Below are 13,236 nucleotides of genomic sequence, written 5' to 3' on the forward strand. Positions count from 1 at the left end.
CGACCGCGCTGCGGGGCGGCGAGGGGGGTCCCCGCGGGACCCTGCCTGCTGCCGGGCTGCGGGAGAAAAATACAGGCGACTCTCCAGCCCTCCCGTTCAGGGCTGCGGATGGTTTTGCCGCTTAATTAATAAGAATTAACCTCCGGCCTCCGGCAGCCCCCGAGCGCCGCCAGCACAAGGCGCTGCCCCGGCGCGGGGCTCTGTCGGTCCGTCCGCTCCTGGCGCTGCCGCCGGCTCCGCTGGCCAAAGGAGGAGCGCTTGTATCGCGACACGTTTGCATGTCGGAATAGCCCCCAGAATCGCGGCGCGGGCAGCGGCGAGCTCGGTGTTGGACTCGGGGAGGGCAGCAGGGCTTGTCAGTGGATTAATCCTCATTTTAAGCCTGTTCTTTAGCCTCCCAAAGAGTAATAACGTGCGTGCCTACCTGTAAAAAATACTTTTCTGGTTAAAACCAGTATTTTTGTAAAGGGTCTATCTGAGCAAATCGGTTTTCTCTCCCTTTTTTTTTTCTCTCTCCTTTTTTTAATTGTTACTCTGGCCTTTCTTCTGCTCCTGTCAGAATATTTTTCTCTTAGAATATGTTTCTTTTAAATAGTTAGGAACGCTTTTGAGCCTTTTCATCCTTAAAATATGTTTCTTCCCCTCCTAATCTGTTTTACTTGTTAAATAATATTCTTAAATTTTATTTAAGAAAAACATTAAGGGTTTTTTTTTTTTTTTTGTACCGCTAGGAAACGTCAGTCCCTGTATGTTGTCTGCAGGGACAAAACTCTTGGCTTGTATTTGGGTTTCTTTTCTACAGCAAAACATAAAGCTCTAAGGGCTGAGTTTGTTTTACAAAACTCTCTTTGATGGTCCTAAAACATCTTTTCCTGCTATTGAAGACTGTCTTTCAACAGAAAAAAAAAAAAAAAAAAAAAGGAAAAAGAAAAAAAGGAACTTGGGTGAATTTTACTAGACAATCCACGGTGCATCTGAGCTCTGTTATACTGTACACTTCCAAACAGAGCCCATTCCCTGTAGGAATTAAAACAGCAGCTACATACACTTCTTCATAAAAAATCCTGGAAAGTGTTTGCTGTCATTCCCTGGTTTTCAGGCACAAATTGGTTCGTTTGTGTTAAAAGTAACAAAATCTTCCTGATATATGAACTCTTTTTAGTCCTTTTGGAGCTTGCGTATTTCAGTGTAGATCGTGTGAGAGAGTCTATCAATAAATATTATCTTTAAATAGCTTTCCTATCGTTACGGAAATGCAGAAGCCTCTGCTCATAATCCTGTTGAAAGCAGCGCCCTGAACTCGTGGAGAGCAGTGGATTCAAAATAATTTTCTTAACAAAGGCATCTTGCATATGAAGAGTTCATCCTAAGGCACTGTTTGACCTCTTGGTCTCTCATTATTATCAAGTCATCAGAGGGTCTTTGGAGAGAAAGGGGAAAAAAACCCCGAGATACAGTTTATTTGTAAAACCTACCATGTAGCTTTAAAGCACGTTCACAATGAAGAAGGAGGAGAAAAAAAAAATCTGTCTGATTTCAGGAAGTCTTAGAAAAACAAAGTTAGTGCAAATTACAGATTTTGGGAAAAGTGCAGTGGGGTTGAGAAGCGAGGATTTAAGAACAAAAGCTCTCTGAGCTTAGGTTAGAAAACGGGGAGCGAAAGGCTGTTTTAGATGCAAACATGTTTGTTTACATATTAATTTCATGTCTGTAGTTTCTTTAGGCATAACTATAATTGCTTATGAAAAATAGGGCATTGTCATGTCAAAACTGTGGCATATGCTGCTCTGAATTTTTTTGGGGGCCAGATGCTAAATTCTCCTTCTCCTTTTTTAATTCTTTCTTTTCAAAAGTGAAATTATTTCAGAGTTGGGATCGCGTTGGTTACTGAATGCTTATTAGGAAGTGAAGTACAACACATGACAGAAGCTCACCCAAATGTTGAATATATCATTTATATTTTATGACAGTGAATTATATAGAAGATTCTCAAGTAACTTTCAAATCATCAAACTGTAATTAAATATTGCAAAGACTGTCTGAAAATTCTTTAATTTTTAATGAAAGTTAAATATATATTGTCAGTCTACTTGAAGGTGTAGTATTTTAATGCATGACGCTCAGAACAAATTGGATAATGAAATGATTACTTTTAAATGAAACTGTTGCAGAAGCGTACACGTTTCAGCTGGCAAGTATCTGCTCAGTCCTCACACACGCACATTCACACACTCGATAATTGTGAATTCCCAGACTGAAATTACAGCTACTCTGAGGTTTCTGGGGGCAAATTAAAAATCCCACAGAAGCAAAGCTTGAATGAGTTAGGTTCCCCAGATCATACAGGAAAGTATCTGCGGCTTTTTTTTTTTTAGCATATTTTTTTATTATTATTATTTTTTAACGTGGACACATCAGATGTAAATATATTCTCTTTGTCTCACAGTTACAAATTGCAAGGTTTTGTACAGTGGCAGATTATTAAGTTAGGTAAGATAAAATAAAAGCCCTTCTGCAAATCAGACCTGGATTTCTTTACATAGGATTGCTGCTCAGAGATTTAATGGGAATGTCCCATTAGCAGCCTGTGTTATACCAGTAGGTAGGCAGGGCTTGGCTGTGCTGGGGGCTGTGTATGTACTAAAGAGGAATTGTGAGTGTTCCTGCTCTGCCTAAGTCAGGGATTTGTTTGTGTGGCTGTGCCCAGCTAAGAAACTCACAGCAAGAGCCCTGTCCTGGGTGGAACAGAGGGATCTCCGTGTCCTGGTGCGTGCGTGTTTCTCTGTCAGCTGAGGAGCAGGATGGGAAGTGGGGCTGGAGAGTGGCTCTACTGAAGCAGCCAAGAGTTGTGTTGTGAGCTGCATCCCAGGGCAGAGCTGCTCTGTGGGACGAGCTGTGCACGCACTGCCCCAAACCGGAGCTTGGGCTGCACATGCACTCCTTGGGAACCTGGGCTGGGGGACTTCCAAACGGGAAGCCCAGCCAGGATTGGTCTCAGAGTGCATCATTTTGAGTTGTGTTTGGGGTATCACACTTGGCCTTTGGTGTGGCCCCGCAGAAGCGCTGGGGGAAATGGGAGTTACGTGGCTTTCGGGGGTCTCGCTAAGTTTCCGAAATGTGTTCCCATCACTTAAAAATTGTAAATGCTACTCACAAATCATTCCCGTGGCAGGGAAGTTCTTTCCAGTTCGGGTAACAACATTCGGTGTCAATACTGGCTTAATTAAATTTTCTTTTATGTTGTATTGGCACCTCATTTATGTCAGGATCACATTCCTAATGTGCTCAAAACCCTGTAGAACCCCAAACTTTTTAGCTGTTGCTTTCCGTAAAGCAGCAGCTCCTCCCGCAGAAGATCTGCTTCTAACAATGATGCATTTTGAAATTGCCTGCAAAATGTGAAATATGTCCGCTCTAATAAAACTGGAGTTTTTAAATCCAAGTCAAAGGATTTTAATATGTTTATGGAGAAGGGATGCCTTCTATTTCTTTGGCTGTATTTTCATAAAGCTGAGATATTTCACTATTAGGAAAGATGGAGGAAATAAATCTGAAATACTTGTTCCCCACCCATTTTTCCTTCAGCCGTTCTCATCCATAAGATATAACGGATGCTAATAAGGCTCAGGCATCTTAAAAATCATAAGTTTTACTCGATGGCTATTGTCTATTGCTGAGAGCACTCATGAGTCAAAAATCCTTCCTTCAGACTTAAACCCTGTTTATATTTTACTTTTTTTTTTCAGAGCTATAACTCTGGATGCAAATGGTTTTTCTGTTGACTTGTCTGTCATTCTCTGATGTCTGCAGATATTTGATCAGCTCTATTCTGTGCATGGCATGGCCCTTCTCTGGCAGCTACGCGCATGGGAAAAAAAAATGTTATCAATAAGTTCAGAGGAGCCTCAGCAGACTCGGAGAAATTTCACACAAACATAAAACAAAACCTAACCCCTGTGACGGGGAAAGTTTACACTGTGCCAGATTTTAGCAGCTTTCTTGTGCCTTTGGTGAGATGTCAGAAGCGCAGGTGATTTTAATTTTCTTGTACAGAGAGGAATGGAGAAGTTTGGAATTTGCATGCATGATCAGGACCTGTGTTTGGGAAAATGTAAACTCATCACAGTGGAAAATGTGTTGTTTGGAGTCTGAGGGTGAAAACAAAGCTGAGGATTTTGGAGAGACTGCCTGAGCCAGATGGCCTGGTGCATTCCCAGTCTGGCAGCCCAACTGCTCCCTCCTGTATAATATACAGCCATTTGTTCTGGGATATTTACGCTAGAGCTGTTTCCATGTGAATGTTTGAAAACCATTAAAAATGAACATATTAGGAGAGATAAATTTATTTAATTTGTGTGAATACATCGATAAGCAGGCTGTGAATCAAAGGCAGAGGGAGACTGGATAAAATAATTAGATGCTCCTGAATTGTGCGTTGAGAGGCAGAGCAAGAACTCCCTGTCCTCGCCCCGGGACCAGCTCCGCGCTGCTTGTCCGGGATAAACCTCCCTGGGATGAGTCGAGGTTTTGCCTGGGGAAGGGGTAAAACCTCGGGTAACTGAGGGTTAAGGATTCAAAGCCAAATAAATATAATTCACAGTATTTTCTCTGTAGATATGTAGTGGATACAAGCCTAATCTTCTCTGGGTGAAATTCTGGCCCATCTGAAGTCAATTGCAAAGCGCCTATTGAATTCGGTGAGGCCAGGATTTTATTTTCTCCCTGTGTGTACGGCTGTAAACGTCATTCCAAATCATTTCAGTTCTGTTTTGGAAAAGACCCTAATTTTAATGAGTTTTCCCTTCTCTTTTATTTCTGTAAGGGAGATACTTTGTTTTTCGAGGCAGATGGAATCTGAAAGCAAGTGGATTTAGATGCACGTTGGTGATTTCTCTCCTTCTCTTACTCTTTTAAAATCAAGGCCATGACATAACTGAGTAATATAATGACCATGATCTCATTCCTTCAAGATTGTTTTTCGTCCAGTTCTGAAAGCCGGATTGCTTGACTGGCAAACTGACACCACGATTCTGCCCTCACTAGTACCAGCATAAATCTGGATTTATTCAGGAATGGTTAAGGACAAAATCTGTCTCTGTATTTTTCCAGCTTGTTTGTCAACTCTTTTATTGCTTTATTCTACCACATCTATTGGGAAAAAGTAGATTAAATGAGAGCTGTAGCCTTGACTTTTATATTACCCCCCCTTTCTTTCTGTTTTTTATTTTTTTTTATGTTTTTCATAATGAAGTCCATCGCTGAAAAGTTTGGGCGAATTTTTGGATGTACTTGACTGCGACGTGCTCAATGTAGTAAATTTTATTTGCTGTTAACCAGTGAATTGAATTAGATTTAACTTTTTATGCAGCTTCATTTAAATAGAAGTGAGAAAGTCTTATATTTTTGACACTAATTTTTCGGGGCCTGATTTTGAAGTCCGTTTGTGCATGAGTGATTGTTACTCACTGGGACTTCTTGTAGGAAGGTTACTTGAGTGAGTAACAGCTGGCAAAATGGAAGGTGAATTTTGTGGGGAAATGTTTAGGTTGTTTGGGAGAAGAAATGCTATTTTCGAGTGCTTATGAAACATCACCGAGTTAAATCAACATGAAGTAAACAAAAAGAAAAAAACCCAAAGTCTATAATTTTGCATTTCCTTTGCCGGTGTTTTGTTGTGCAACTCTGATGTGTATCTGCAGGCTTATTTTTAGCTCTGCTGTGGTCTAAGTTTATGCACTGTAACTTTCACTTTGTCTCTCATTAATGTGATCCCTACTTGACAAAATCACGACGACGTTAGTGCGACAGGGAGCCCCGACGCAATCATCCTCTTTCAAAAACTGAACTTAAAAACCCCGTAATTTATTTTAAAAAATCAAGATATTTTTGTTAAAAAGAGTAGCTTTTCAAATCCGAGATTTAAACATTTTCACAACAGTAACACAGTAGTTCCTTCCTGTAAAAATACTTCTGGCAGCTCTAACGATCTGAAACTTTAGCAGTTCCTGTTTCCTTTTTGAAACTAATTGTAGAATTAATGCTTCAGAGCGGTGTGGTTTGCGAGGCGGTCGAGTATCTGTAGGGCTCTCGGGCAGCCATTCATGGGGGCAAACAGTTGGCGCTTCCCACCAGTAAATTGGGACACAGGAGTGGGGAGACGGGGATGAGCTGCTCAGAAATGAAGCCAGTGCATCCTCCTGCTTCCCAGAATTTCCTAGAAATTCCTGCAGGAATAGGGGACGTGAGAGGAGCTGCGTTTAACACGGAGAAAACAAGATGCGCACGGGTGCAACTTCGATAATTGAATGCAAATAAAGTGAGAAGCAGATCTTTAACATGGAGGGAGGCAGAAGAATGTCATGCACGCAAAGAAGGGATCACTGATGCTAAACACAACAGACAAGGTGATTATGTACCACAGTGTTGACTCTGCCCGTTCATTATTGCTATTTAGTTGAGTTATTTAAGCAGGTACCTGGAGGTTAAGTAAGCACAGCAGCAGGAAGGGGAGAGGAGGAGATAGGGCAGGCGGAAAAAGGAAAGTAAATTTTGTGTTCTGGTTTGTCATTTCTAGCACTTCCTTGGCTCCACTGGCGACAAGCCAACCCATCCTGGGTAAATTTATTTTAATATTTGAAAGTGTAAGAAGAACGAGCTGAGACCAGCAGCCTTCTCTCATCTCCTGTTATGCTGTGATTGTCTGGAGGTGTCAGGGGGCTGGAGGTGCTTGTCCCCACTAAAGGCCTCAGGGGTAGATCTGTTCTTTCCCCTCCTGCTCTGCGTTCTCAGAGGGAGATTATTTTTTAACTGTTGATGAAGTCCAAGAGGTGCCATGAGCTTCCTCCTTGCCTGGCCTGTCCCACTGCTAGGTGGACCCTGCTAATCTGATCTGGGGTTTTCTGGAGTCTTTGCAATGTCCCCACTGGCTGACCCCACCAGGTGTCAGCCAGTTACTTCAGTTTTCTGCCTTTGCCTGGAAGAAGCTTCTCCCCATCTTCCCTTTTAATGCTGGGAATGGGGCTCTTCTGAATTTGTCCCACCTCTTGCTGTAACATGTGTAATTCCATTTTCCAACACTTCTTGCAAACCATCTGTACCTCTCTTGGGCACTGATGTGGAAGTAGCTCAAGGTGGGGGTCCCAGCTGGGATCAGGGGGTTGCTGGTATCTGTACTGGGGGGACTTTCCCTGCATCCCCTTTATCCCAGTGCTGGGTTCACAGCTGTTGTGCCTCACTGATGGAAATGAGGGGCAGAAGTCAGGTGAGACTCTGGGCCCATTAGTGGCAATTAGTTGCAGCCTCTGTTTTATCAGCTATAAAACTCCAGCTCAGGGGCTCTCAGGTTTTAGGGGAAGGCACATAGCAAAAGTGAAGTTAAAAAGTTAAAACTAGTAAAGGTAACACAGGCCCATTCCCAAAATTATTTATGGGATTATTAGGTAATTTTATAATACATAATATTATTATTATTATTGTATGTTGCCATTTAAACTGTGTAAGAGTCAGCTCATGCTTCTTCAGCATTGTGTGTCTTGAGGTTTGTGCTCCTTCTGTGCACCTCTTATCCTTGGTGGGTTACATTTGTAAGGACTGGAAAAGCAGTTCATTTTGTATTAAGGTAACTTATTTTTCTGTCAGTATTTTCCATGCTTCCATTTCAAATTGATCTCATTCCTTAAGATGTGTTACATCCATAGAGCACACTTCTTAAATTTCAGTCTCTATTTTATCGTTAGCTTTAGGGAGACCCATCTCAGATGTCATTTTACCTGCTGAGTTTTTTTTCCCCCCAATTTCTTCTTTTAAAGCCTGTGTTTTAGAGGCTAAAAAGGTCACACTGAGCTCAAGGGTAGCACTGTTGCTTAGATGCAGGGGTGGTCATCCCTTCAAGGCTGGGGCTCTGATCCCAGCTCTGGAGTGGCACCTGAAAAGGTTTAGAAACCTTTAGTGGCAGCAAAAGATGCTGTTGCAAAGGAAACTTCCCTCTTGTTCTGCTGCTGGGGGGCTGGTGCCTGGGAGCAGGGGTGGCTGGAAAACATGACTCTGTTGGGCTGAGATGGAAACCCTGTCCTGCAGGGGCTGTGAGCACTAACCCAGTTCGTGTGTAACGCCGATCCCTCGCTGCTGGTGCTGCTGGTGGGAGCAAATGTAGACTCCTCTTGAAATGTGAACGCACTGCCTTTCCACAGTTTTAGCTTAAAGGATTCTCCCTGTGCTGTCTCAGAGTCAAATTTCTCAAGTCGGTTGATCCTCTGTTTGTTTTGGTCTCCTCTGCTCTGGTAGGGCCCTCTCCTCACTTATTTATATCCCTGTAATCCGGAGGTGCTCTCTGGAAAACGCTGGATCAGGAGGTTCAAGGGAAGAATCAGGCCCAGGCGCTTTCTCAGGAGCTACCAGGAAAATGCCTGGGCTGTGCAGCTTTTGTAATTAAAAATGCATGAGCTCTCTCTTTTCTTTTTTTTTTTAATGAATAGGACCCAAAGTATACCAAGCCTTGCTGTTTTTTTTTCTTTCTTTCTTTCTTTCTTTCTTTCTTTCTTTCTTTTTTTCCCCCCCTTCCTTTTAATGCTATTAGGTTTATATTTTATTCTGAATTGAAAAGAAAATTGTGGTTGTCTTGACTACTAAAAAAACCCATCCTACACACCGCTGGAGAGATGTGCAACAGAGAGGAGGGAATTTAGCTGTACTCAGCTTGTGTTGTTTTTCAGCTGCAGGTCTTGGAGCAGGTTTGGTGGAGATGCCAGGTCTCTTTAGTCTGAGCTGTGGCTTGCAACTCGCTAGGCCTTTGCTTACCATGATGTGTTTTGATTTTCTCCAAACTCAACTTTATGCACAACTAAAAACGTGTTTTATTTCTAGGCGATAGTATATGAAGGCCAAGACAAGAACCCAGAAATGTGCCGAGTTCTGCTCACGCATGAAATAATGTGCAGGTAAGAAATACCCCTCTTCCAGTTAATTAGTGATGGGAAGATGAATCTGTCTCCCAAAATCTAGGTTGAACCTACAGCTATATTCGGACTTAAATTTATCTTTCTTGCATTAAACAATCCCAAAATAACACAGTTTGGTGTGTGTGTAATTAGCAGCAAGGTCTCAGTCGTCACACTAGTTTTCAATTATTTATAAAGAGTTATTCTTAACAGAACGCTGCTGGTTTTCATTTAGACACTGTAGCCCACAAAAGGTCTCCTCACCGAAATTAACAGTCTATTATAGTCTTGTAGCAACAAACGTTTCTGCCCCCAATTCCCAACAAAAATTCCTCAGCAAAATGACAAAATAGTATTTTGGTTTTTTTCCTGGGTGTGCATTAAGGAGTGAGGTCAGGAGGTTCTTTTGTCCTGGTTGCTGCTCACGTGGGGTCCCCACTTGGCCGGAGCGGAGCAGCTGATGCTCCTCCGTGCAAAAGATGTCGTCTTCTGGATTTTCTTTAAACTTCCCCATGCAGATTGGGCTCTGCCCTGTGCTCTCTTGCCCCGCCTGGGATTGGTGACTTTAAGTCAGTCAAATATCTTCTCCCCCAAACTTCTGCAGCTGCTTCCTTCTCTGTTCTGGCTGGTTGAAATAGGTGAAGCCTCTTCTACTTCCTTTTTGCCACAGACCCCTTCGCCACCTCAGAGAGCTTGACCTCTCAGTCTCATTAGCGTTAGTGGGTGTTTTTTGCATGTCTGAAAAAATCATTTGTTACATGTTATTCGATGGCAGAAAATAATTCCCTGGTGGAAGACAAGGCGTTCTTGCATAAGCTTATTGTTACAATCAGTTGTTTTAAGACTGTAAAAATGCCATTGCATGCGTTGTAACTTTTACAAAACACATTTAGTAAAAAGGAGTAACTTGAGGGTAAAAACTAGTACCCACTTCTAAAAGAATAAACTTGGATGAGGTTTTCCTGGCAGGGGACAGTATTTGACAAAATACTCAGATGGAAACTTCTCTGTTGGTTAATTTTTTTTTTAATTTTTTTTTTTTTTAAAATTCTTGGGGTGTGCATCTTGTCCTCCACTGACAGCTCCTCCTGATAAAACTCTGCTGGGGGGTAGCACCCTGTGATGAAGGCAGAGAAGGAGTCACTCTCCTTGCTCTGCCAGCTTGGGTGAAACCCTGCACACCCCCCCTCAAATTCTTCCTTGCAGCAGGATTTTGGGGGATTTTAGTTTTCATGTCATGTTTTTCTAGGCTGCTTCCTTCAGTGGGTTTGGCTTCTTCCAGGAAACCAAAGACAACCCATTGCAGCTCCAGAACAATCAGCAGCTCAGTGTCTCCAAGAGGTGCCTGAGCCTCTGCTGCCATTGGGAGCCTCGTTGCTTTGCTGAGGACTCCAGGCCACTTCTGCCTTTCCAAATGGAATCCCAGTCATGCTGACAACTTGTAATTGCCCTAAAATTCATTGGCCCAATTAGCACGACTTTCACACTGGATACCTAACTAGGAACAATTCATGGAAATATTAAAGGAGGCCCCTGACCTGATAAGACTCAAGTGCCTTTTACTTTTCTCCTGTAACAGACCAGTAAAACAGTGGGACTGGGCACATGAGCAAAATTAAGCACATGTTCAAGTGCCTGCAGTGTCAGGGTCTGAATCTGCCATTAGTCCTGGGTGATGTGTCCTGGTCCTTAACCAGCAAGGTTTGGTGGTAGGAATAACTCACTGAGCCAGAATCAACTACTTTAATGAAATAATTTTCTTACAGGTAGCTCAGAAACCTAAAGTGTAGGAAGCAAATTAAAACTTTATATAGTGGGCTGAGTTTTAACCAGAACACCAAATGCCCGCATCACAGATTTACAGCCGTTCAGTATACTTTGACTGAGACAAAATTATTTCTGTTCTGGGAATGTGGAAAGATGTGCAGTTGTTCCCTTTATTAAAGCACTTTGCACTTTCTTTGTTCCTAAAATTCACTGGCTCGGGAGCTTTATTCTTCTCCTCCGATTTATTTACTGCTAGTCCTTGCTTTGTGTTTCATGGCCGTAAGGTGGAGGGGTAGAAGAAACCCAAACTGACTGTAGTAGGCAAATGTTGTGTTCCTGACAGGGTGGGGGAGACATATTCAAATTTCTTACAGCTCATATTAGATATTCCCCATTTCCTTTGCTGCCCATACGTGTGTAAGAGGGTGCTGTTTGTTTACCAGGCCGCTTGACCCTATTGCACAAATCTGTCATCTATTGTGCTGCTAACACGCTTTTAAATTGCAAATCTGATGCTCTTTAGGGGTCTAGAAGGGGGAAAAATTCTCTCTCCACACCATTCTGTTTCTCTTGATTTCTTGCTTGTTGTAAGTGGAAGTTGGGATGTGCTGAATTTGCACCAGGGGTGCAAATGCAGCCTCAATTATAAGCATAAAATTAGAGTCTGTTCCCCATTAATCAGCCCAGCTAATTGCTATGCACTACCATTAGCCATATGGTGTGAAAGACAGCTTGCTCTCCCTAAGATGAAATTTCTTCATTTCAGACATGAAATAGTGAGGGCTCTGTATTTTAAAATAGCTTGTTTTAGATATTTAATTTCTAAACAACTTTCAGCAGTGCTTTCTATCAAGGCTAACTGCACAATAAAACTTTGCATTTATGTGACAAAGCTGGGTATTTATAGTGTACTACAGCTACAGCACGGAGGAGACAAAGAATTCAAATGTATAAGAGAGTCCTGGCTGTGGTAGGAGAGCGAAGCTGAGATTTGCTTCAGGTAGCTGTTTATTTCAAAGGATTTCATTGTGTTTTGTCAGATATAAAAATCTACACTGTTGGTGAAAATGTTAATAGCTGGGGAGAATTCACAACCTCAGTGGAATTTATTAGTATTGTAGGCAGCATGGGGAGGGACATCTATAGTTAATATTGCTTCAACAATTTCCATTATGAAACCTTCAGTGGCTTACAGCTTTGCCAAACTTAAACTGTTCTGGCTGAAATATCCTTTGCAGGGTGTCGGCCTCAGGCTGACTTTCTTTGGAAAGTTTCAGCTAAAATGGTTCAGTGATTTCTGAGAATGAGGTTGGAGTAAAAGATGGGGTTTGTCTGTGTAAAATAAGATCTTACAGCTGTTTTGGTGAGGGGGTCCTGCACCTCCACGCTCCAGGGTGAGGAGCCACTTTGGGGCAGAGGTTGTCCTGATGGCATCACTGCTGGAAGGGATCCCACCTCGCTGGGACCTTGTGCAAAATCTCCCACCCGGCCTCTCTGGCGACTTGTTCGGGCCTGGCAGCCGATGGTCGGAAAGTCGCCTCGGCACTGGCCACGGGCCCCTAATTCCTCATTGTTCATTGTCCCCGGGATACACAAAGCAGGGCTCCTGCACAGGGCATGCTCTGGCCACCGTGCCGGGAGGGGGGATAGCAAGGGAGGGTTTGGGGTGCCAGACATTGGGGTGAGGAGGTCTCGTCCTGTGGGCCCAGGCAGTGAGAGTAGAGATGCTCCAGCACATGGAAGGGAAGAGGAGGAGGATGATGGGGAGCAAGAAGGCAGGAGGTCCCCAGAGGGTTGTGGTGAGGAGAAAGGCAGCAGTAAAAGCTGGGGGTGGTGGTGGCCTGGGGAGGAGCAGGATAGGGACAGTGAGGGGCTCAGGAATGAGCCATGAGGATGACAACAGCAGTGGGGTGCTCAGAGATGGGGTGCAGGTGCTGGAAATGATGGGAGGCTGCATGCTATCAAGGACTACTTGTTTTGAAAACAAGCAAGGCCCCTCAAAAGATCAATTTTTGTAGGCTTTTCCTGTGGGCCAACATGGTGTTGTGTCTGAGATGTGGCTCCTGGCCCCACCTGGGGAGAGGTGTCGTGGAAGAACAGCAAAGACAAGTCCTTGTCCTCCTGGCTGCAAGGAACTGGCATTCCCTGCTCTTGCACAGAGCCTTGCTGGGAGCTGGAGGGTTTCTGAGTGGTTTGGAGAAGCTCCTGGGAATTTAAAAATTCTTTCAGGGAAAGGAGAAAGGGTGCTGAATATTTAGGAACTTATTTCCAAGTGCTAAGTAGGCACTAAAAGCCAAAGCTTTTGAGGGAAATTGAATTAAAAGCACTTTTAACCAGGTCTGAAACTCAAGATCTGCATGATGTTTTAATTCGCCTCGCAGAAAGACTGGAGTGAAGAGGCCTCCAATTCTGCTGTTGGGGGGGGGGGGGGGGGGGAGAACACTAAAGGCAGACTAAAATTTAAAATATAATTCTCCAGATCATGAAGGAACATTCAGGGCCTCCTTTCATGCCAGAGAGCCGCCAGATGGTG

General features: G+C 43.3%; 1 protein-coding gene across 5 annotated transcripts in view; it reads left to right on the top strand.

The window, feature by feature from the left end:
• Nucleotides 1-13,236, top strand: part of EBF1 (EBF transcription factor 1) — a 268,071-nt gene that overhangs the window by 3,222 nt on the left and 251,613 nt on the right. For all 5 annotated transcript variants that reach the window (XM_069028725.1, XM_069028726.1, XM_069028727.1 and 2 more), the window contains exon 5: nucleotides 8,863-8,936. In XM_069028725.1, coding sequence (XP_068884826.1) covers nucleotides 8,863-8,936 — 74 coding nt within the window. The remainder of the gene's footprint in view (nucleotides 1-8,862; nucleotides 8,937-13,236) is intronic.

This window comes from Aphelocoma coerulescens, chromosome 13 (genome assembly GCF_041296385.1).
Source record: "Aphelocoma coerulescens isolate FSJ_1873_10779 chromosome 13, UR_Acoe_1.0, whole genome shotgun sequence".
Classification (NCBI taxonomy): domain Eukaryota; kingdom Metazoa; phylum Chordata; class Aves; order Passeriformes; family Corvidae; genus Aphelocoma; species Aphelocoma coerulescens.